The sequence below is a fragment of the Sebastes fasciatus genome, chromosome 5, assembly GCF_043250625.1.
Source record: "Sebastes fasciatus isolate fSebFas1 chromosome 5, fSebFas1.pri, whole genome shotgun sequence".
Taxonomy (NCBI): Eukaryota; Metazoa; Chordata; class Actinopteri; order Perciformes; family Sebastidae; genus Sebastes; species Sebastes fasciatus.
In genome coordinates this window covers 28,987,011-29,010,816 of record NC_133799.1, presented here as the reverse complement: position 1 = coordinate 29,010,816, position 23,806 = coordinate 28,987,011, and the positions used below count along the sequence as shown (strand labels likewise).

The following is a 23,806-nucleotide window of genomic DNA, read 5'->3' as shown; positions in this document are numbered from 1 at the left end:
AAAAAAAATACTAATAAAAATCACCACCAAAATAGAATAAAAATGAAGTTATAATTATTTAAAATGAAGTTATAATTATTTAAAATGAGGTTATAATTATTTATATTCATGTGTTAAGTCCCACGGAGGGGGCGGGGCTTCTACAATCTCTTTGGAGCCCACACACACAAGCCACAGCCCTGACGTTGCCGTAGCAACGGGCCGCGGAGTAGGGGGGGGGACGCCTCGGAGTGACTTATGATTGGTCAGATCAATCTGTCGCTCACTCCTAATCCTCCCTCTGATTGGTTATATCTACTGTCGCTCTCAGAGGCTGCAACGTGATTGGCTAACTCCTCCATCGCAGGCCCGCCCCCAGTGAATAAGCTCTCGCAGCTGCATACAATCAGAAAGAAAAGGCGAGCGGAGGAGGAGGTGCTAGCTTAATGTAATGAGTTGAAACTGGGCTGTTTTGAGGAGTAAAAAAGTTGTTTATTCTACTCTACTGTCTTCCGACCACTGGAGCTTTGTGTTTACTTGGGAACTATACAAAGTTGGAAGAAATGTAGGGACTTTTTGGCCGCTTTTGTCGTTGCCTCACGATGGAGGAACCTGCGACAAGGCAAGTGGTAAACCGTGTGACTCGGTAGCTCACTAATGTTCAACATGTTTGTTCTGCTTATTCACTCAACTTACATGTCTGAGAGTTGTGTTTAACATGCAGGGTGACGTATGGCAAGTATGACCAAATAGTGGCACTTCTGAGTGAAATAATATTGACATTACTGTCCACAGAGAGTGTGAGATGTCCCTGTCAGACGGTACCTCGGAGGACGAGATGCCACTAACGTTACCCACAGAGGGCAGCCTCAGTGGGAGCATCAGAAAGGTGAGACACATGGACACACACACACACACACACTCTCAGACACATAATACATTTACACACACATTTGGGGTATGTGGTAAACACGAGGAAAGGCTCTGATAGGGGTCTGGAGATCCACCATCATGGGTAATAAAAGTATCACAACTCTTAAAAAACCACTACCCATATTATTTAAAAAAGCATTTTTTCTCACTTATAATAATAATAATAATAATCTTTATTTGTATAGCACCTTTCTAAACATAGTTTCAAAGTGCTTGCACAGATACAATGAAATACAGACAAAATAAAAACAACAATAAAAGAACAAAACATAAAGACCAAATAATGAGAAAACTAAAACCCGTAACCAGTGGTTATCAAAACAATAAGTTACTACACATAAGCCAGAAGAGGACAATATAAGGTGTGGGGAAAAGGTGCACCAAGCTGTTGCCTTACGGAGTTAAAAAAGCCTTTTTATAAAAATGTTTTTTTAAAGGAGATTTAAAATTGGTAGTAGAGCTGGCTAACCTGAGGTCCTGAGGTAGGCTTTTCCACAGTTTAGGGGCATTGATGGCAAAGGCCCTGTCACCCTTAGTCACCAGCCTAGACCTGGGTACAACCAGTAGAGCCAAGTCAGAGGACCTCAGGTTACGCGGTGGCACATAGGGTGTAAGGAGCTCAGTGATGTAGCTTGGTGCCAAACCATGCAGAGCTTTAAAATAAATTCTAAATTTGACAAGCAACCAATGAAGTGCAGCTAAAACCGGAGTGATGTGCTCAAATCTCCTCGTACCCGTGATCAGTCTAGCTGATCTATCACTTATCTCTAATGATGTCTCGTTATGCTGGTGTTATGAGCTGTATTTGCCTGAGTTTTGAGATACCAACATCTGAAACCTCTGCCAGCATCTCAATACAGTTGAGTTTAATACAATTTTGACTCCGTTGCTCCAATCTGCAGTATTTCACAGACCGGAAGAAAACAACTAATCAGAGCCGAGCTGGAGTCTGCCGTCTCTGAGCAGCTGTCAATCACTCGCAAACTCTGATCAAACAGTCAAACTAGGCAGCACTGATCAAATACGAACCAATATTCTGTTACTGTGATGCCTATTTCTCACCTCAAATGTTTTCAGAAATATCTTCTAGCTGTAAAATGAGAATGTTTGTGACCCAGCAGCCATGTTGAGATCAGTTGAGGAAATAGCAAGCACCGCCCACTAGCCGGAGTAAACTTTCTCATTTTACAGCGAAACGGCACACTAAAAGATATTTCTGAAAACATTTTATGCGAGAAATAGGCATTACAGGAACAGAATATTGATTCATATTTAACCAGCGCTGCTTAGTTTGACCGTTTGATCAGAGTTCGCAAGTGATAGCTGTATCCGTTGAATGAACAGCCAATAGGAACGCTCTCTCTGAAATGACCTGTGATTGGCCAAAGATTTTTTAAAGCCTGAAAACAGAACCATGAGGAGGTGCAGAAGTCTAGTTATCTCTCAGAACACTTGAATTACAATATGCTGAAAGGTTATTATAGAATTTTTGCCCAATGATGCCAAAAACATTCTGCCTATTGCCACTTTAAGCAGATAAAACTTAAACTATCTCTGGTTAAATACCACTAGGACTAAGGGAGAAAAAATGTATTTGGTTATTTATGGGAGCTGACCCTTTTTATTATCTTAAGATACTGTGGGTGTGTTTGAAAAGTGAAACCTGTTTTGTACCTGCTTTTGTACTAACACTGATATCATATCAAGTGTAGTTTAGATATGCAGGATCTCAGGCAATATGAATGGTATATTCCCACAGTATATTGAATCCTTGGTTTGAATAGGGAAAACGTTGATGGAGCAAATGATTGATTACAGATATGGTGCCCTTAAGCAAGTCTCTTCACTTTCTGCTGCTTGAGAGGGTAGAAGACTGTGATTGGAGCAGCAACTTAAAGTTTACAGTTTGCATCTGTGTTGCTGAAAAACAACATTTGAGAGAGAAAGTCACCTGGACATCGAAGGTTTTCGACACAGGCTTTTAGGCTTTATCTGCACTGAATGCCGAGCAGCCTCCATCCTCCTGCCCTGCTGCCCTCCTGATGGTTGAGCAGAGGTGGGAGCTCGGCCAGAATCCTAATCCACACAGGCACTCTGAGGATTACTTGACGTGTGCGCATGCTAAACAAACACCTTAACTGGGTGAGAGGGAACGAGAAAGATAAAGGTGGAAAGAGTGTGAGAAAGTGAGAAACGTTCGCATATTGTAGAAGTTGGCTGCGAGAAAGCGATGGAAGGAGGCACACGGATAAGGAAAGGGAGTATTCAGTGTGTTTACAGTACAGCTGCTCCATATGTCATATTGCTGTACATCTGTTTACCTTTTAAGTGTGAAACGGTGGTGCATTGTATGATAGATTGCTATTTTAGTGAGCAGACCTTTAACTATCAGCTGTTCTGGTGTTGTTGGCAAAATGCCTAGTGAAGCGAGATTTAAGAGGCCTTTAAATCTTCAGACCGATACACAGCTCTGACATATCACCAGATCCTTTTTCTATTAAACATATTATCCTTCTGCGGAGAAGGTTCTGCTCCTGCTGTACCATGCCAGGTTATTACCATTTTTAGCATCCACAAGGCTCTCCCCTCCTGAGCTCCCTCATCTCTGACACGCCCTTTGACACACCCCTCATCTCTGGCACGCTGTGCTTCCAACATGGAGTTTTGCACTGAAATAAGCCTCTCAGGGCACTTTCACAAGCCAACATTTAGTTCAATTTAATCGAACTCTGATGCGGTTCAGCGGTTCATTTGGGCAGTTGTGAAGCAGTAATAATCATACTCTGGTGCGGACCAAAACAACCGGTCTGAGACCGCTTGCGAGAGGTAATCTTGGACTGTTTCCAAGTGAACCAAAATGCAGGCTGCCTGTGTGGGCATTTGTTGAGTTGGACACGGGTAAAGGACGGGTTAACATGAGTGGGAGAGGACTGACCTAGACTTCTACAGAAGTCCGATGAAGCTTGACGTGTGGGCCGAAGAGAACACAGAATATGCTAAATAAAGACCAAAAAAATAGTGACATTTTTAAAGTAATTGGAGATAAAGTGGAGGAGAAGGGATTCCTGTCGCTGTAGACCAATGCCAAGTCATAGTGAAACAAGACTTGGTCAAAACAGAGTATATGGCTAGAACGTATGTGAATTTGTGGCTAAATTGTTATATAAATAGTCAGTGGTCATGTCTATAATGTTAAATCCACCTGATTTGTCCCTGGTTTTAAGCTTGCTGTTTCAAACAGGAAACAACATGGCGACCTTCCCTTAAATTTCACTCTGATTCGGACTAGCCAAACAGACTATGCTTTGTGAAAGCGCCCTCAGTCAGCTATCTGTCTAGGTTGTCCTGTACCCTCACCATATATGCTTTACAAATAAAATGCTATAGTTTACTGATGGTTAAAGTAAGTGTTAAGGCCATGTGAAATCTACCAGGAAGGCTCGTCTTTGGGCAAAATAGTCCCGAAAGGTTCACTGTCATTTATCCCTGTTTATGTACAGTATGTTTGCTGGAACATGTAGACAAATATAAAGCATCAAGCAGCAAAACGACAATTTTCCCATCAGATGATGAACAGTGTTAAAAAACAATTCACTCGTTGTTTGAGTTGGTGGTGAATGTAGTCCAGCGTGAGACATATGTCTTTTTGGATGTCTTACCTCTGGGCACCTGATGTGGCAACAGACTTCACTTCCTCTGTGCTTAAAATAGTTAGATTTGCTGCTGTAATTCATCAGTTCATCACTTCTTTTGACTCCTATTTCTTTATTTTCTCTGCAGGGATGTGATCCTTTCGCCCAGACTCAGCGCAGTAAACTGCAGCACCGACGAGCTCGCATCAACCAGCAGATCAACAAGGAGATGCGCATGAGAGCAGGAGCAGAGAACCTGTTCAGGTGAGGTGCTGGGATGGGTCAGATGGTTTTTTTCTTTCTATACTAGACTTTTTTTGCATTGAACATTTTGAAAGTAAGATGCATAACTGCATCACTAGTGTCAAGACAATGTCCCCTGATTCGTTAAAATAAGTGAAATTCTGTTTGAAATAAGTGAAAATTTGCAATGGTGCTGGTATTTGTTAATGAAAATGGATTTCAAGACACAATACAAGAGTAAACATTTTTTTTTGAAGTGTTTTCCTGCTTTATCAGTTGTTTCAAAGTACCTAATGTAGTCAGCTGGACACGTTGTTCATGGCATTTATCTTTATTTGAAAGGGCAAGCTTTCTCCTACATCAGCCTTTTCTCTCTAAGATGTGATGATAAATGCTATTCTGGCCTCCTCTGTGTTGGTGGCTCTTTGTTAGCTTGTTGCCTCTGTCACTTTTGTGGTGGCGTCCTGTGATGTGAAAAGGTCAGAGATCACTCCCCTGAAAAACACACACACACACCAGCACCACCCAGTTTTATGGCTCTGTTTGTGTTCACTGCGTCTGTCTGCTTGTGTCTTCTCTTACCATGTTGTGTGTGTTTGTGTCTCCTCTTCCTTTTTTCCTACTAATATTTCTTTGTAAGATAATTGAACACTGCATACTTTTCAGCATGAACACCAATGAGGCTTATCACCCAACTGAATTGTGCTTTGTGTCATTCACACAGCAAACAAGAGATTTATTGGTGAAGAAATGAGGGAAATGAAAAAAGAAGCGGTGGCAGCACATCAAAGTATTCTCTCTGAGAACATTAGCGTCATCTTTATCCCCTCAAGCTTCGGTCCATGTCTCGGTGCCTTTGCTTTCTCCCTCCGACTATTTCTCAGGCTCTGCATTACAGATTACTACAGAGGCTGAAAGTAAATATTTAATATATGTGCATACATTTGGTCTACACTTTTGTTGTGGTAGTTTGGCGAACATTTACAGCATGAATAGTCCACTGTGCAAAAGTCTCCCCTTTACTCATAAAGATTCAACTTGGGAGTAGGAGGAGGAGGAGGAGGAGCCACTTAATTAAAGCAAGGAGCCACTTTCTTCCTCCTTAGTGGGGCCGTGTCGGAATCTAATAAGATCAACACAGAAAACAACAGTGTCTTTAATTAAATGACAGCCAGGGGCACCTCTCATTATTATCCCAGGACTAACTAATTAAGTTTCACACATATATTTTTTAGGGATAGGTTGATGATGGATAGCAGGGCTACTATTTTAAATGATTTTCATTACTGTTAAGTCTCTATATTTTTTCCTATAAATTTACAGGAAAAGTGAAAAATACCCCTCATACTTTTCCAGAGGCCTGTACTACGAAGCAGGGTTTGGGGTTAGCGAGGTAACTTCAGGTTTAACTCTGGGTTTTCCGTCCTACGATGGTGGTTCACTTCTTACTAGGGTAGATCACCATGGTAACTTATGCTGAACAGCTAACCTGCTCCGGAGCAGGTTATGTTCCCGATAAGAGATCAACTCCTACATAAGCACCGCCTACTGACCAATCGAAGCATGATGCGCAGATTGTATGATAATACTACGCAAATACAAAGAATTTACAGTCATAATCCAGGCTAAAAACAACACAGTTTCCTTCCTGCATTTCGCAGCTTCAGCTGTGTTACTTTTAGTCTGATTATGTGTTTAACTTTTTTTTACCAATTTATGACATTTTACAGACCAAGCAATTAATCGAGAATATAATCGAATGAAAATAATCATTAGTTACAGCACTACTGTATATAAAACAGAGGAAAAACAGTAAATCCTCACACTTAAAAAGCTGAAACTGGTGAATGTTTGGCATTTTTTTATTTGATAAATAAATTAGTTTGATAAGTAATTAATCAATTATCAAAGTTAGGTAATTCATTTTCAGCACTAATAGGCAGATTGGAGTAATTCTGTAAAGGGTAGCGATTTCTCGTTCTTTTGGATCTTTCTTCCCAACTCCATTTTTGACTGGATTTAGGCTGTTATCCTAAAAGGTGATGACTCAGTTTAGGGGAACTAAAACAAGCGCTCCTGCCCTTTCTATTTGGACGACGGGTCACAGAGACAAAGAGGACCCCCCCACACAGCCTGCCGGCCTGTAATCAGCCGGCTTTGTGTCCGCCTCCTGTCCTGTGCTCATGCAGAGATTCCCAACGGATCCCCGGCAAGCTCATCCCCCACTTATTTGTCTGGCACTGTCAGACCTTTTTTTTCCTGTCCTCCCCCTTTCCGGTCAACTGGAATAGTTGACACACACATAACGTCTCGCTTTCACTTCACTCACTCTAAAACTGTTGTGGAACTGGGTGGTGGTATGAGTGCTGGTGGGTGGGAGGTGATTGAGAGGGGGGGGTGCTAATTACAGATGAAAGAGGGGTTGGAACTCATCAGGTCTTGCGATTGGCTGATGCAGACGGCAGGGTGTGTTTTTCCGAGGGACAGCAACTAGTTAAGTCCTGGTCTTCACGTCAGTTATTACAAAAATATCCTAAGTTACATACTGAACAAACTTGTTTTCAGCTTCTCTGATACTTCATGTTTTAAACTCAGAGTAAGAGTTATTTTTCCCCTTAGAAGCTGCAGTATGTTGTGCGTGCAAGTGGGTGTGTGTGAAGGGGATATTTGGCAGCCCATTTAAAGCTGACTAATCAGATTGCCTTGGGCTTCATCCTAGATATAGATTTGCGAGTGTGTGTGTGTGTGTGTGTGTGTGTGTAACTGAGGGAGGGAGTGGCAGATGTAGAGAGAGGTGAGGATAAAGTGGTCTAACTGGACAGATTAACATTATTTACAGGAGTTCAAAGGTCAGTGTTATCTGTGTGTTTGTGCCAAGTTTGATCATGTGTTAAAGAATCCAAACTTTCAATTTCTCCACCAGGTTGTCATGAAGAAAGCAAACGATAGCAAAATGTTATCCAAAAAAATCGGAAACATTGTTTTTGGAACATCTGCCTCTTTAAGATGAGAGAACTTCCTGAGGGAACTTGTTGTACAGCAGTTGCACTACAAAGTAGGAAAGAGTGCAAATATATAAAGAGTACAAATATAAAATATCAATAAAGGTGCACTATCAATAAATAGATATGCAAAATATAGACTAGGTTAACGACAAGGATCATAAGAGGCTGATATCTCAAGGTGCTATGAGATTTGTACAATTTATCATGTCTAGTTATATTTACTGTACATACATATGTAGCCTTTTTTTAGTCAATGCAAATTAAATTTGATTTAATTTGTTAATGTTAACGCATGTTTTGGTTAAAGGTATGGTCAGTAATGCTGAGAAACTAGCAAGACAACATTTTAAATATTATCTAACCAAAAAAACCAAGCCCAGTGTTGCCATCTCTTTCCCAATGAAAGTAGCTTGCAGCACTAGCTCCAAAAGTCCCTAAATTAAGCGAGAAAGTCGCCAAGTTGACAATTGATTGCTGTTGGGATGTAATAAGAATTTCTACTAATATCACAAAAAATGTAATTGAGCAGCACTACCAGCCCTACCTTAAGTTTTTAGAAGGACCTGATTCAGAAAAAACAGAGTTCAGGACTTTTCCTACTAGAAACCAGTCGTGTCCAAAAATGCACCACCCTTCCATTTTGTTGTTTTTGGGAAGGTCTTGCTTTGGCTGCCAGTTTTTTGTAAATTGATGTGAGCATCTATGATGATGTTGATCAGCATAAGTAAACACCCTGACAAATGGAAAAAACACTTGAAGAAAAAGCTGTGGCAAGGAGGGAAGTAACATTCCCTGAGACTTAACAGAAGCCGGTGATTTAACATTATTTATATAGTATACGCTGGATAGATGAAAAATAACAGGTTTATATTTACAATCAAAAAGTGATCAATTTTAATTACGGAGAGTAGAGTCCTGCCATCAGTGGAGTGATGACGCTAATTTAAAGGAATAGTTTATCCACAGATTATATGTTGTCTACTCACCTTCATGTCAGATGAGACACTAGTGACTTTTGAGGGAATATGAGGTCTTATGATGCAAATATGTGCTAAAAAATTGAGAGAGAAAAATGAGAGAATATAATTGACCGGAAGCTTGACAGGTTTAGTGAAAAGCAAAGACTTTGTGATCAAGGTGGTGGATAAGTGTACATATTCATCGTCATCTCTTAAAGGGATAGTTTGGGTGTTTAGAAGTGGGGTTATCTGAGGTACTTTTTCCATTAGTCAGTGTATTACCTACAGTAGATGACGGTCAGCACGCCCCCAGTTTGGATAAGCAGACAGAGTACCGACACCAGAGCAAAGCAACACAGTGCTGTGGACGGGGACTGCAGAAAAGAAATTTAAAAGAAAGGCTCACCTAAAAATGTATATCCGTTTAAGTGTACGCTATATTTAGAATATTTTCACCGCTTTATCTTGCCGTCAGAAAGCCTTTTCCTTCTCCTTTCTGACAGGGAACTGAACCGAAAGTGGAATTTATCTGTGCTCTTTCCAAAGCCAGCAGGCTCAGATGACAAAAACAGTATAGATACGTTTCACTTTCAGTTCAGTTAACTGTCGGAAAATATTCTAAATATAGCGAACACTTAAACGGATATCAATTTTTTTGGTTTAGCCTTTGTTTTAGGCGGCTACAATAAGTTTTTCTGCCGTCCCCGTCCACAGCACTGTATTGCTTTGCTCCGTTGTCGGTACTCCTGTCTGTTTCTCAATGCTAGGGGCACGCTGACTGCCATCTACTGTAGGTAATACACCTACTATGGATAAATACCTTATACAACCCCACTTCAAAACACCCAAACCATCCCTTAAAGTGTATTATTTATCTATGACCCAAAACATAACCACACTTTGCCAATTCTTTGAATTTATCATAATTTACCCTGACAGTTTGTAGCTTTCCACCCTAAATCATCCACCTGATGATGCATCTAATGACTCATTCAGCACAGAGACCTGCACATCTTTCTTTTTACAAGATAAGACTGACAGAATGAAATGAGGAAAACTGTCAGTGTTTCCAATACGCAGATTTTATTTAAGCTGCCCAACCAAAAACCTAGGTGTATGTGTCTTTATCTGTATTCATTATTTCTTCCCATCTTGAAAATGTAGATTTATTGAAAGTGTGCCAGAATGATGCATTCATGTGCAAAATATCAGTTATCTTGTGAATTCAGTGCTGCAAGTCTTGTCTCGTCATATCATTAAACCAGTGATATTTAATGATTGCATAATTAGGGGGATTTCCTTGGCATTGGTATATCATCAGTTACCACGGCAACCCGGTGATGCCTCAGACTTCCAGGAACATTGTGTGTTGTTGACCCCCCCCGCAGTATGAGCTGGCTTTACTCAGCAATAAGACCCTCCCCCTGTGATTGGAGGAGGAGTGGAAAGTCTTGAAGTGAATGAACAGAGAGTGATGGAGGAGAGAGTGGAGAGATGAGATAGTTGCATAAATTAAAGACAAGCTCTTTGTCAATGAAATCTCCACTGCTCATTGTGTCAACGGTATCATGTTTACGTCCATCATGCAGATTTACACCTGCTAGTCAGTTTTTCAAGGTGGATTGTGTTATTTGTGATACTAAACTGTGTGATAAAGCAGCCAAGGACAAACAGTAACACAACGTCCCCTTACATTTAGTCATTTGTTATTTAGCCCTGTGCCCATTTGTTTTCCTTACATGGGTAAGTTAAGGCACAAACCCTATAGAAATGTCGAATTCAGTTCTCAGTGTTTTTCATTCTCAAATGACAGGGATCCATACCATGAGCAACAGGAGTCAAGCTGATGAAGAATGAGGGAGATAAATATCAGAATCAGTATCGGTTTTATTTCCAAGTAGGTTTTTACATACAATAAATGTTCCTTAGTGTTTGGTAAATAACAATAAACATATTAAGAGAAAATGAAAAAATAAATAAAAAATAAAGCAAGTAATGCAAAAATCAAAAAACATAAATAGAGAATTCACAATATAATATGAAAAAATATTAGGAACAAAAGGATAAAATTATACATATTTTTCATAATATAAAAAAAGTTCTAGAAAATTCATATACATTTTGTTAAGCTTTAGGGCTCCAACTACTGATTATTTTACTATCCATTGATCTGTGAAATATCTTTTTCAATGAATGAATCTATAAAATGTCCAAAAATAGTCAAAAATGCCTATATCACAAGTTTCTAGAGCAGAAGTTGACATATTCAAATCTTTTGTTTTGTCTGACCAACAGTCCAAAACTCAAAGATATTCAATTTCTAATGATGGAGAAGAAAGAAAAAAACTTCAGGTTCTGCAAAGAGCTCAGTTAAGATACATGTCTGGCCTAATTTAAGGATTTTCTTTAATTATAGATTGTATGGGAGATGGGAGTGTCTGTGATGTTGGTGACTGAACCTTCTCCTGCTCAAGGACTCAGATTTGCCTTTTGAAGTTGTTGGCATGTTGCTAAATATCTCTCCTTTTCTCACATTGGAGATGCAAGTCTGTTATAATCTGTTATATGTTGGTGTTAATGACAGATGAGATCTGATGTCTGTGTTAATTTCTGCAGGGCAACAACCAACAACAAGGTGAAGGAGACGGTGGCTCTGGAGCTCAGCTTTGTCAACTCCAACCTGCAGCTGCTCAAAGAGGAGCTGGAGGAGCTCAACAGCAACATGGAGGTCTACCAGACAGACAGGTAGACAGCTCTGACACACACACTAGATCTATGAGAACTTGTGCTCTTGTAAATAATGTTGTGTAATAATAATGTAGGCTACTCAAGTACTGTACTTAAGTACAATTTTGAGGTATTTGTACTCTACTTGAATATTTCCATTTTATGTAACTTTATACTTCTGCTTCATTACATCTCAGAGGGAAATCATGTATTTTTAATTCACTACATTTATTTGACACTATTAATTACTAGCTACTAAACTATGATGTATTATTAAGCAGCATATAATTATTAAGTATATAATGTAGTTAAAATTAGGTCCACCTTTACCAGCTGCAACATTAAAGTGATGAAAACATGAATGCATCAATAATTATAATCCAACAATATACTCTATAGGCCTATTATTAAGAAATAGGCCATTCTGCATAATGAGTACTTTTTCTTTTTGGTACTTTAAGTATATTTTGATGCGACTGCTTTTGTACTTTTACTTAAGTAACATTTTGAATGCAGGACTTTTACTTGTAACAGTATTTTTACACTGTTTTACTTTTACGTAAGTAAAAGATCTGAGTACTTCACCCACCACTTTATTTTAGTAAGCAATTTATTCATAAACACATTGGTTGTAGTATAGATATGAATGGTGATGACACAGCAAAAAAAGTCACACCTACGGTAAATGAGATAGGGCCCGTTGCCGACAACGCTGCAGACTCCTGAAGCTCTGAGGACAGTCCACCCCGGTTGAAAGTTGCGCCAGGAACAGGGGGCCCCGTCCCTCCCCGCAGGGAGAGAGCAAAGCAAGCACGGCCCCAGGACGCGGCGAGGGGTGCTGTAAGGGTTAGAGTAACTAGCCACTTTCATCCTGGGCCTTTCCGAGCCAAACTAGAGCGCATTGTGCGGAGGAAATGCGTCCGGCGAGGGCAAGCCAGCCCACCCGTTGACAATGAAAAAATGTTTTCGGTTCATTATGAAACTGTGGCAGGATAAAATAGACTATGGCGGGCTGCCACAGTCTAGGTAATTAATGGGAAACGCTGCACACACACACACACACACACACACACACACACACGCACAAAATCATGGCCCATTTATTTGTCCCATGAATTCCAGGTCACTCTCATTAGTCTAATGAGAATTATAATTGGTGAAAACAAGCATCAATTACATTTTTGTATTCACACTGTGCACTGTGTGTGTATCTGCTCTACGTGTACTTCTATCATTGTGGGGACATATTTATGTTGTAGGCCTTAAGAGTAAGGACATTTTTGTAAAGTGAGGATGTTTTTTCTGATTCTCAATTCTTCAAAGGGCAGTTAAGATTTAGTTTAGGTTAGAATTAGGTTCAGGCAAGGTTATAGTAGGAGGTTAGGGAATTATGTCAGTGAGGGTCCTCACAAGTATAGAAGTACAAATATATGTGTGTGTGTGTGTGTGTGTGTGTGTGTGTGCAGTCCTTCACAGCCAGGAGATTTTTCCCTCTGCAGCCCAGGGTCACGGGAAGGATAAACCCCTGATTAGAGTGTCATTAATGGCCCTGTGGCGTGTGTGCATGTTTCAGTTCATTGTGAATGGGAGGGGGACTGTGTGTGTGTGTGTGGGGGGTGGGGGTGGGGAGGGGGGGGGGGGGGGGGGTTGGGGTGTCATGGCCGTAAGGGTTAATACTTGGCTTTAGCTTTGCTTATTAGCAGGATGAAGTACTGAGCAGTGAGCCTGCTGGGTTTGAAGAGTAGCAGATGGCAGTGCTGACTTGACCATGGCTATAACCTGCACTGTGTGCAATGTTGGTGTTTACATAGTATGTAACCTGTGAAAGATTACACACACACATTCTGTAAAAACATTTTTTTTCACAGTGAGGCTATCAACGTTCCCATGATACCACTCGGACTTAAAGAAACCAAAGAGGTGGACTTCACAGTTTCTATCCAGGTGAAGATGACATCTCATATCTTTTTCTTTGAGAGAAAAACATTTGAGTGAAACAGTGAATGTATTATTTAAAATACTACAACAAGGTAGAGGAGGAACATTATCCTTATTTTACAAGCAGTGTTTCAGCTTTGACACTAGTTTTAAACTGAAAACAACTTACATCCAGTGGCCTGCTTTATTTATTGTGACAAATACCGGATTAACCCCACATCCCAAAAATTATTTACATATGTGAAAAATTGAGAAGAAGTTACATTTCATCACAAACTTGGCCTATAAACATAATCAAATATGTGCCAAAGCTTGATTTTCCGACTTACAAACATGCATAAGTTTCTTTCAACTAATGTGAAAACTCTACAATAAAGACACTGCCAATGATTTCTGGTGAAACCTTTTGTATAATTTGGTATTTTGTTTTGTCTTACATATTTGTTGAAAGGCTACTGATGGGCACCAAAAGCTCAGTCATGTCCTCTGCATTTTGTTTAAATATTAAAGAATACCTCAGCTGTGAAACTGATTTGTCATTATGTCACCGTCTGTCTCCCCTCATAGGACTTCATCTGTGAGCATTATGGTGAGGACAGCTCTCTCTACAACAAGGAGATCAAGGAGCTTATGGAGCTCAGACAGGTTGATAAATGCACACATACAACTTCATACAAGACAAACCTTGATTTTGTTTAGTTTTAAATCTGTTTGTCATTAAGGAGGAAATGAACTAAATTAAAGATTTACTTTAAAATACCTTGAAAGGTCCGAAATGTACATGTCAGGAATTTGAGGTCTACTTGAAGCTATGTGCCGATGACATTAGATGTTTGTTTATGTGTGTTGTTTGGGGCAGGCCATGCGTACACCCAGTCGTAACCAGGCCGGTCTGGAGCTACTGATGGAGTACTACAACCAGCTGTACTACCTGGACCAGCGCTTCTTCCCCCTACACAGGAACCTGGGCGTGCACTTCCACTGGTAGGACATGATCACTTTTTAATGTAAAAGCCTGGAGGTTATTGAATTGCAAGTCTCAAAGCCTGGTTGTGCAGAGAGAGGATGACAAGTGGATGTTTATTCCTCAGGTTAATTACTTAGTTGCTCAGCTGTATTATGTGAAGAAGTGTGACAGAACGTGAGTTTTTTGAGCTGGACATCATTACATATACAACCAGCGCTGTGATTTGTCATAGAATAGTATGACATAAAAAATGTCATAAAAAGTCATAGTATAGTATGCCATAAAAATATACTATAGTATGTCACAAAAAATGTCATAGCATAGTATGCCATAAAAAATCATAATATAATATGCCATTAAAAATGTCATGAAAAGGTCATGGTATAATATGTCATAAAAAGCCGTAGTATAGTATGAGATTAAAATTTAATCCAAAAATTAAAGAAAGGCAAGTTTATTTGTATAGCACATTTCAGCAACAAAGCAATTCAAAGCGCTTTACATAAAACATAAAAATCATCAAGACAAAGTGCAAAAGAAAAACATTATAAAAACACATTTAAATACAATTGAAATTAGTCATTAAAGAGAAAAGAAATTAAAACAAACTAGAATAGAATGAGATAGACAAAACAAAACTAAAAGTCAGTGTAGCATGCACTGCGCATATGTCATAAAAAGTCATAGTATCGTTTGCCATAAAAAGCCATAGTATAGTATGCCATAAAAAGGTCATTGTATAGTGTGTGTAAAAAATCATAAAAAGTTATAGTATGTCATCAAAATTTCTTTATTGTATGTAATTAAAAAGTCATTGTAACTTCATCACTCACTCACTCAGTGACAGACTTGCATTTGTAGGTCTGGCGGTTTGGGGTCCAGCCCAAAAAGTAATTGTATATAATGTCGAAAAAAGGTCATAAAAAGTCATAGTATTGTTTGTCGAAAGAAATGTCATGGTATAGTATGTAAAAAAAAAAGTTTAGTATAGTATGTAGAAAAAAAAGTTTAGTATAGTATGTAGAAAAAAAAGTCATAGTATGTAGAAAAAAGGTCGTAGTAAAGTGTGTTGAAAAAAATTACAAAATAATGTATGTTAAAAAAGTCACAGTAGTTTTTTTTCGAAAAATGTAATGTAAAAGTCAATAGTATAGTATGCCATAAACTTTTCATTAAAAAAAGGTGAGGTAAGACAAGGCAAGTTTATTTATATAGCACATTTCATCAACTAGGCAGTTCAAAGCACTTCCATAAAACATCAGCAGCTTCAAGATGAAGTGCAAAAGAAACACATTATGAAAGGACATTTAAACATGATTAAAAACAGTCAGCTAGAATAGAAAGACAGGTTTAAAATACAAGAATAAAAGATACCGTGAATAGTATAAAATGTCATCAAAAAGTAAAACAAAGTCATAAAAAAGGCAAAGTAAGACTAACCAAGTTCATTTATATAGCATTCAGCAACAAGGCAATTCAAAGCACTTTACATAAAAAAACATCAAAAGCATTAGTACAAAGTACAAAAGGAACACATTATAAAAGTATTTAAATACAATTCATTAAAGAGCCAAGAGAATAGAAAAGAATAAGACAATACAAGAATAAAAGTCAGTGTATTATACATTGTTCATAGTATAGTATAACACAAAAAAGTCATAGTATAGTTTGTCGTAAAAAGAATAAAAAGTCATAGTGTAGCATCTTATAAGAAAAGTCATTGTATGGTACTTCAAAAAAAGTCACAGTATGTCCAAAAAATGTCGTAGTATGCCATAAGAAATGTCAACAACTATGACTTATAACTTATTTCATGAATTAAGTCATAGTAATAAGTCATAGTATAGTCTTCCTATGTCACACAAACGAAATGCATTAAGTAAATTCATTCTTCCTTCTGTGTCTCTAGGTACGACTCCCTGACAGGCGTCCCGTCATGTCAGCGTACGTTGGCTTTTGAAAAAGGAAGTGTGTTGTTCAACATCGGTGCCCTGTACACACAGATCGGAGCCCGACAGGATCGATCTGCAACAGCTGGCATAGACCGAGCTATAGATGCCTTTCAGAGAGCTGCAGGTAATGAAATACTAACTTAACATTTCCAAAAGCCTTATTCCCTTATGTGGGACTCTACAGTTAGGATGTCAGAACTCCAAAGAAGCATTGTTTTTGCACAAAAACAGCAGAGTCTGTCCACCTTATCTGCAAAAAAATAAATATATTTGTTTATTTAGCTAGGGCAGGAACTAATTGTTTTTCTAAATCTTTAATCTATACATAATCTTCTTCAATTAATAGATTGTATATTCTATTCATTGTGAAAAAAGAGTAGTGGCTATTTTAAGAGTGACTTTGATAAATGACTGTAAATTGAGTAATTCATTAATTCATTCACAAAATATTTCTATTTTGCATATACGTGTGTTCATAACCATTGTTGTACTCTTTTTAGGTGCATTTAATTACCTTAAAGAGAATTTCTCCAACGCTCCCAGTCTGGACATGAGTGGTCCGTCGCTCTGCATGCTGGTACGTCTGATGGTCGCCCAGGTGCAGGAGTGTGTGTTTGAGCGTGTCACACTCACCACTCAGGACACACACTTCACTTCCCAGCTCCGCCTGGCACAAGAGGCTGCAAGGGTGAGTTAACAGGTCTCATGTTGTTACTGTTGATGTCCCGTGATTCTCACCCTGTACGTGCTCGTGTGTCCTGTAGGTGTCAGACGTCTACTTGTTAGTGCAGCAGACCATGACGCAGCCTCTGATGAAGGACTACGTGCCGTTTTCTTGGGCGTCCATGGTTCAGGTCAAATGTGAACACTTCCGTGCCCTCTCACACTACTACGCTGCTGTTGCACTCTGCGATCACACGTGTAAGTCAGTCCAGAGCATGCAGAATATTTAATTAAATATTTTTAGTGGGTGTTCACACTATTGTAAATTCTGCAGACGCATTCAATGAAACCTCTTGTTCTGTAGTGTCTGCTGAGGAGGAGGAGGAGGAGGAGGGTGATGAAGCAGAGAAGGCTTTCCTCCAATTCTATGTAAGCGTTCCTGCAGGGCCACAACTCAGCCACGTTTTACAAGACCCTGAAAAAAGAAGAAAACTTGGTGAGTTAATGGAATATGCTTATATGTAGTCCACATATACAGCAGTGTCTAGTCAATGTTTATATGCACAGAGAGAGAGAGACAGTGATAGAGAGTGACAGAGAGCAATAGAGAGAAATAGAGAGAGAGAGCGATTGCGTGTGATAGAAAGTGCGCGTAAGGAGAGCAATAGAGAGAGAAAGAGCAAGAGTGATAGCCTGCGATAGAGAGAGAGCGAGTGATATAGAGCGAGATAGAGAGAGCAAGCGATAGAGAAAGAGAGCGAGCAATATAGAGAGAGAGAGAGAGAGAGCGATAAAGAGAGAGAGAGAGCCAGCGATAGAGAAAGAGAGTGAGAGTGATACAGAGAGAGAGAGAGAGCGATAGAGCAAGCGATACAGAGAGAGAGCGAGCAATATAGAGCGATAGAGGGCGAGAGAGAAGAGAGCGAGCAATAGAGAGAAATAGAGCGAGAGAGCATTTGCGCGCGATAGAAAGTGCGCGTAGGGAGAGCGAGCAATAGCGATAGAGAGAGCGAGCGAGTTAGAGCGAGCGATAGAGAGAGAGTTTCGGACTGATCTAGATAAAAGTAGAATTCACACATTTTCCCTCTTACATGTGTGCAGGTAAAGCTCACCTGCGGCGTGCAGTAATCAGACACGAGGAGGCCATGCGTGTCCACAGTCTGTGTAAGATCCTGAGGAAGATGGACATCCTGCAGGACGTGTTGTCTCTCACACACAAACGCTCTTTAGACAAGTACTCTGAGCTGGACAGAGAGGACGACTTCGATGAAACCGCAGAGGCTCCAGAGATACAGTGTAAGTATCTGTTTCAAGTCATATCAATAATATGATTGTATGATTAAATAACAGTAAGTGATTATGGTTTGTTCTGTTGACAGCTCAAACCCATCAGAAACCAGACATCACTCCAACCAACTTTGCTACAGTCCAAGTTACTGATATCTTCCAAAGACTGGTAAGACACATTCATTACAGGAACAGTCTGATATTCAGATAGCAGCAGCTACTGGTACCTGAGTTGAAGATGACTCTTCCCTGTGCTGCAGGGGCCTCTGTCAGTGTTTTGTGCGCGAGCTCGCTGGGGTCCAGTACGCGTGATCTGCCTGCTGAGGAGAGAAGGTGGACTGGGTCTCACGCTCAGAGGAGACTCCCCCGTCCTGGTGGCTGGAGTGGTGCCTGGAGGCTGTGCAGCGGTAAGACAAACTCCACTGACCTTTATGTGCATCAGCAGAACTGCTCATGTCTTCCACATCCTGTAAAACTATGAGGAGCAGTTACAAAAGTAAGATTCTCATTCACAACTACTGTACATACATCAGAGTTTTAAGGATTTTTTTTATCTAAACTGTCATTCAACCAATTTCTTTATTTGAGGTATTAATCCATAATTTGCAGCACATTTTCTTCTCTTTCTATTACTGGAAAAAAATCTGAGCTATACTGTGTTTTCTGTAACCTTCAGTGAACGGTGTCTTGTGCCAGCAGGAAACCCAATAATCTCTGGTTTGTGCAGACAGTAAATCCAGCTGAAAATCTGTTTAAACTGAATTAAATTAAATCTGCTCCTGGGCATCTTTTTTAATATTGTTTTTTTTTCTGTAAAATCTGGAAACAATGAGCCTCATAATCTAATTTATAACCAGCATCACAACAATTTCAGTCATTAGTGTGTATTGAAGATACAGTAATTAATTTCTGACCACTAGAGGGCATAATCAAATTTATATAGAAACTAATGTAAGGTTTTTAATTGGGCTGGGGGAAGAAAATTGATACAGCATAATATCGCGGGGTAATATTGTATTGACACACGGATGACAAGTATCGATCTTTTATTGTATAAACTATTAACCTCTTAATAATTTGACGGCGGGCCTGGCCGCTACTCATTCTGTCAGAGGTTGTAGCAGGCTCAGTCTTAATGTGTGAAGATACAGGTATCATATGAAACTAGAAAATCAAAGGAATCCATTGGTACCAACCATGTCATACTAGCTTGTCGCGAACGAGGCTAAATAACGCTCCAAAGTTACCCTACATTTTGGCGAGGAAAAACTGGCAAGGCCATTTTCAAAGGGGTCCCTTGACCTCTGACCTCAAGATATGCGAATGAAAACTATCTTATTAGATAAAACAGATGTTGACAAACGGCATAATTTGCAGTTGAAAGTGTAATGCTCATTTCTCCACCCTGTAGAAAATGCACAAAACACCTCACTGGATTTTCACTCTTTTCCTAATGTTTGTGTGTCACACAGGAGGCCGGACTAAGGGAAGGAGACTACATAGTAGCAGTGGACGGAGAGGACTGTAAATGGGCCAAACATGGCGAGGTGGTCCACATGCTAAAGAGCTCTAGCGACAGAGGAGTGGAGCTCAGTGTGGTCACATTACACTCACATGATACACAGGTAAGTACGTGTGTGTTTGGGATGTCAGTGGCTGCTGTTTCAATGAATGCGTTCATACTAGGGCTGTCAATCGATACAAATATTTAATCGATCGCGATTAAGGAAGATTTGTCAAGTATTTAATGCACTTAACATGAGTGGGCAAATATGCTTGCTTCATGCAAATGTATGTGTATATTTATTAGGACTTTAGGTTTCTGGACAATATTTGTCATTGTTTTGTGTTAATTGATTTCAAATAATAAATCTATACATATTTGCATAAAGCAGCATATTTGTCCACTCCCATGTTGATAAGAGTTTTAAATACTTGACAAATCTCCCTTTAAGGTACATTTTGAACAGATAAAAAATGTGCGATTAATTTGTGATTAATCACAATTAAATATTTTAATTGATTGACAGTCCAAATATTTATTATTGGAAATCAATGAACAACAAAAAACAATGACCAATATAGTCCAGAAACCCTCACAGGTACTGCATTTAGCATAACAAATATGCTCAAATCATAACATGGTAAACTGCAGCCCAACAGGCAACAACAGCTGTCAGTGTGTCAGTGTGCTGACTTGACTTTGACTTGCCCCAAACTGCATGTGATTATCATAAAGTGGGCATGTCTGTAACTGGGAGAATCGTGGCTACCCATAGAACCCATTTACATATCTGGAGGTCAGAGGTCAAGGGACCCTGTTGAAAATGGCCATGACAGTTTTAACGTAAAACCAGCTTGTAAACTGGCAAAAACTAAAATTTAGAGTAAATTTAGAGTTATTTAGCCTCATTCACGACAAGCTAGTATGACATCATTGGTACCAATAGATTAGGTTTAATCCTTAGGTTTTCTAGTTTCATGATACCAGTATCTTCACTCTAGCTTTAAAACTGAGCCCGCTACAACCTAAAGATCACAAGTTGCGTTAATGCATTAAAGAAATTAGTGGTGTTAAAACAAATTTGCGTTAACGTGTTATTATCGCGTTAACTTTGACAGCCCTTGTTCACACCTGTGCAGTGAGTGACCAAGACATTACCTGTGTGTGTCAGCAGGTCGAGAGGAGGGCCATCATGCTGTCCCTCGGCAGCGATAAGGAAAACACTCGGCAGCGTATGCTGGGTGGAGCTAAGGGCCAGAGCTCCGCCTCCTTGTTGAACTGGAACAGGAAGAAGAAGAGGGAAGGAGGCGGGGTCACTAAGAGACTAGGAAGCACTTTCAGTTTGTCGTTTGGAAGCATCCGAGACACTGAGTCCATGTACTGAGACATGATTGCAGAGGAACCACTCAGGGAATCACAGCAGTGGAGCACAAGGTACGATCAGGACCGCATTCAGACTGACAGTAGTGCTGCACCAGGCAACACCAGTAGGGGATGCTGCTGCTGCAAAGAGAGCTCTGACAAAAAAAGCACACGGTTTGTCCAGTAAAACTGTTCCTGGCTTCTTTTTTTTTTTTACTACAGCACAGTCCAATGTATCTGGCAACTATGTTGGCTAATCAAATATGTGGAAGCACACATACCAGGTAGAACACCTTCTAACTTACTAAACTTCAGTAAAAATTTTGCTTTTTACTAATTTTCACTTTGCAAGAGTGAAGAGCTTACTATTGCTGCCATGATCGTTTTTTAAGAGTTGAACAATCCTGCCTCTGAGGAGGATGCTGTACTGCCTTGGAGTTGAACATTGACACAGAAGGAAACATTTTGGATGCAGGATGCTATTAAATCATTTAGAGACAGTGCTGCCACGCTGTTGACTGACAAAATGTGTGACGCACATGTGATTTTTGATGCACATCTATCACCGGTTGGACTTCTGTGGGCGGCAGGAAGCCATTTTTGAATATTATTGAACTTTTTTCAGCAAACAACTGAGACTAACATCCAAACAACTAGTAACTAGTGAATAAGTACATTCATTTTGTCTCAATTTGCATACTTCTATACTTCCACTTGCTATTTTGATTACATAAGTGCGTTCAGACTGATGGCAAAATGCAGTGCACTCTAAGTACCCAGATGTTGTACTCAAAATGGTCAAAACATTGAGTGTGGAACGCTGGACACTTCTCACCCTCAGCAGTTGGCATCTTTGCTACGTAGTGGAAGGGGAAGGACCACCAACCTATTTCAAACTTGTGTAAATGGCAGGTGAGGAAGCGATTGACACGGCGAACACCAAACTAAAAAAAATATACGTGTGTTTTTAGTACCCACTATACTGTAGTGGGATAGAAGCCATTATTGGGTTAATTTATCTGCCTGAATTGAATTATTGGCGATACGGCGTGATGTCTGTTGATCACCAGCTGGTCTACCGAGCTTCCAGTGAGTGCACAACAGCCGTGTGCAATTTGAGACAACACTACCATGTTGAAATTCATGCACTATACAAGTTAGTACATAGTGTGCACAGTGTACTACATGGAAGTGTACAAACGGAAGTATACGAATTGAGACACAACTCTAGCCTTTAAGTCTTAAAGATGCTACCAGCTTGTGAATGTTGACATCTGATGGGAAAACCAACATTTTTCTGCTTTTGTTCTAACCCAGATTCAAACTAGCAATCTTAATCTGATGTTTTCGGAGATAACTCTGATCTGGAATTGGGTTTATCAAAAATATATGACGCGTACACGCCTGTTTGCATCTATTCTTTGTATGACCACACACCAGTGACATTTTCCTGTTTCCTAGGTTGATGCTTTAGAAAAGCAGACATTTTATCACATGGGCTAATGTAATGCCACGTGGCGCAGCTGGCACAATCTTAGTGGGGAAAAATGACTGAAAGCTCCTTTACTTAACTTTAAACAAAACACATGTATAGTAACATTAATGTAATGGATATAAAAATAATTGAGAGGGCAAAGCAGAATTAACAGTATTTCTTGTGTCTTATATTATCCTTAAGTGGTCTCTGAGGTTACAGAATACTCTTAACAGTCACCTGTTTAACCACTGAAGTGCTCCAGATTTCAGTTCATCCACTCATACTTTACATTGTACTTCTACTATAAGTATGATGGAGAAATGTTTGTTGTTTAGTTTTGTCATTTTTAGATGAGTAAAAGCACTTCAGAGGATTTGCTCCTACAGTATGTTTTATAGTTTTGGTATTTTTAATGCACTGTGAATATTAAAAAGGACAAATCTGTTAATAATGTAGTTCTGACTTGATGTTTCAATAATGAACATGAAACACGCACACAGAGAGGTTGTGTGTGAAAATTTTGAAATGAAATGTGATACTGCGTTGTATTTTTCAGAGGAGTTTTGTATCGTCTTATATCTATTGTGTCCTTAATGGTTTCTGAGAACGGTCCAGTCACTGTAGTTTGTTACAGTCAGCCAATATTAGGAACAATAGAGGAGGATGTTAGTAGAACAAAATAATGTTTCTTTTAATTAACATTGCTTGAACTGTTTGTAAGATTTTGAGATAACTAGAAATGTGAGAGTTGTAGCACAATACTGTTTGGTCCAGCTAAACAATAATGCTGATTTCTTTTTTTTTGCCATGGCCTGTGTGTTTTTACTTTTTCTGTACAATGTTTGTGCCATGGTGGTCCATAGTGATGAGTACAGAAAGCCAGAGGGGACAAACAATGATTTCTCATGTTTTGTTTTCACATGATCACAATATAGTTTTGTTTTTTGTATTCATCATAAAAAAAAAAAGCTTACCCATTACAAAAAACAGTGTTGACAATTCAAGCCAAGATTACAAAATAGTTGGATCTTATGTGTTCTCATATTCATGAAATTAATTTCTGATTTCAAGGAAACAAATGTATCATGTTTGATTTTGTTGAAAGTAACTTTCTTGTTTGCCGAAGAAAAACTGGTACAATCTTTCCTGTTCAGCTTTCTGTACTGTGTATGTGTGTG

General features: G+C 39.4%; 1 protein-coding gene across 4 annotated transcripts; it reads left to right on the top strand.

Annotated features, from left to right (window-relative positions):
* Positions 1-387: 387 nt before the first annotated feature.
* Positions 388-23,298, top strand: rhpn1 (rhophilin, Rho GTPase binding protein 1). Of its 4 annotated transcripts, none has more exons than XM_074636319.1 (16): positions 388-601; positions 775-868; positions 4,693-4,808; positions 11,368-11,496; positions 13,347-13,422; positions 13,984-14,061; positions 14,276-14,400; positions 16,293-16,459; positions 16,836-17,023; positions 17,100-17,256; positions 17,363-17,494; positions 18,100-18,294; positions 18,378-18,454; positions 18,546-18,692; positions 19,758-19,910; positions 20,964-23,298. In XM_074636319.1, the coding sequence occupies exons 1-16, from the start codon at positions 582-584 to the stop codon at positions 21,171-21,173; spliced, it is 2,064 nt and encodes a 687-aa protein (XP_074492420.1). In that variant the 5' UTR covers positions 388-581; the 3' UTR covers positions 21,174-23,298. The 4 variants fall into 4 exon arrangements, with proteins under 4 accessions (XP_074492420.1, XP_074492419.1, XP_074492421.1 ...); XM_074636318.1 differs by having other exon boundaries at positions 20,961-23,298; XM_074636320.1 differs by having other exon boundaries at positions 17,100-17,264; positions 17,380-17,494; positions 20,961-23,298.
* The last annotated feature ends 508 nt before the right edge of the window (positions 23,299-23,806 follow it).

Bases quoted from the DNA above. Each gene is read 5' to 3' on its own strand.
- rhpn1 (XM_074636318.1), top strand. From the start codon at position 582: ATGGAGGAACCTGCGACAAG. The intron at 4,809-11,367 runs GTGAGGTGCTGG...TAATTTCTGCAG, and splicing joins GGAGCAGAGAACCTGTTCAG to GGCAACAACCAACAACAAGG. The intron at 17,495-18,099 runs GTGAGTTAATGG...ACATGTGTGCAG, and splicing joins TGAAAAAAGAAGAAAACTTG to GTAAAGCTCACCTGCGGCGT.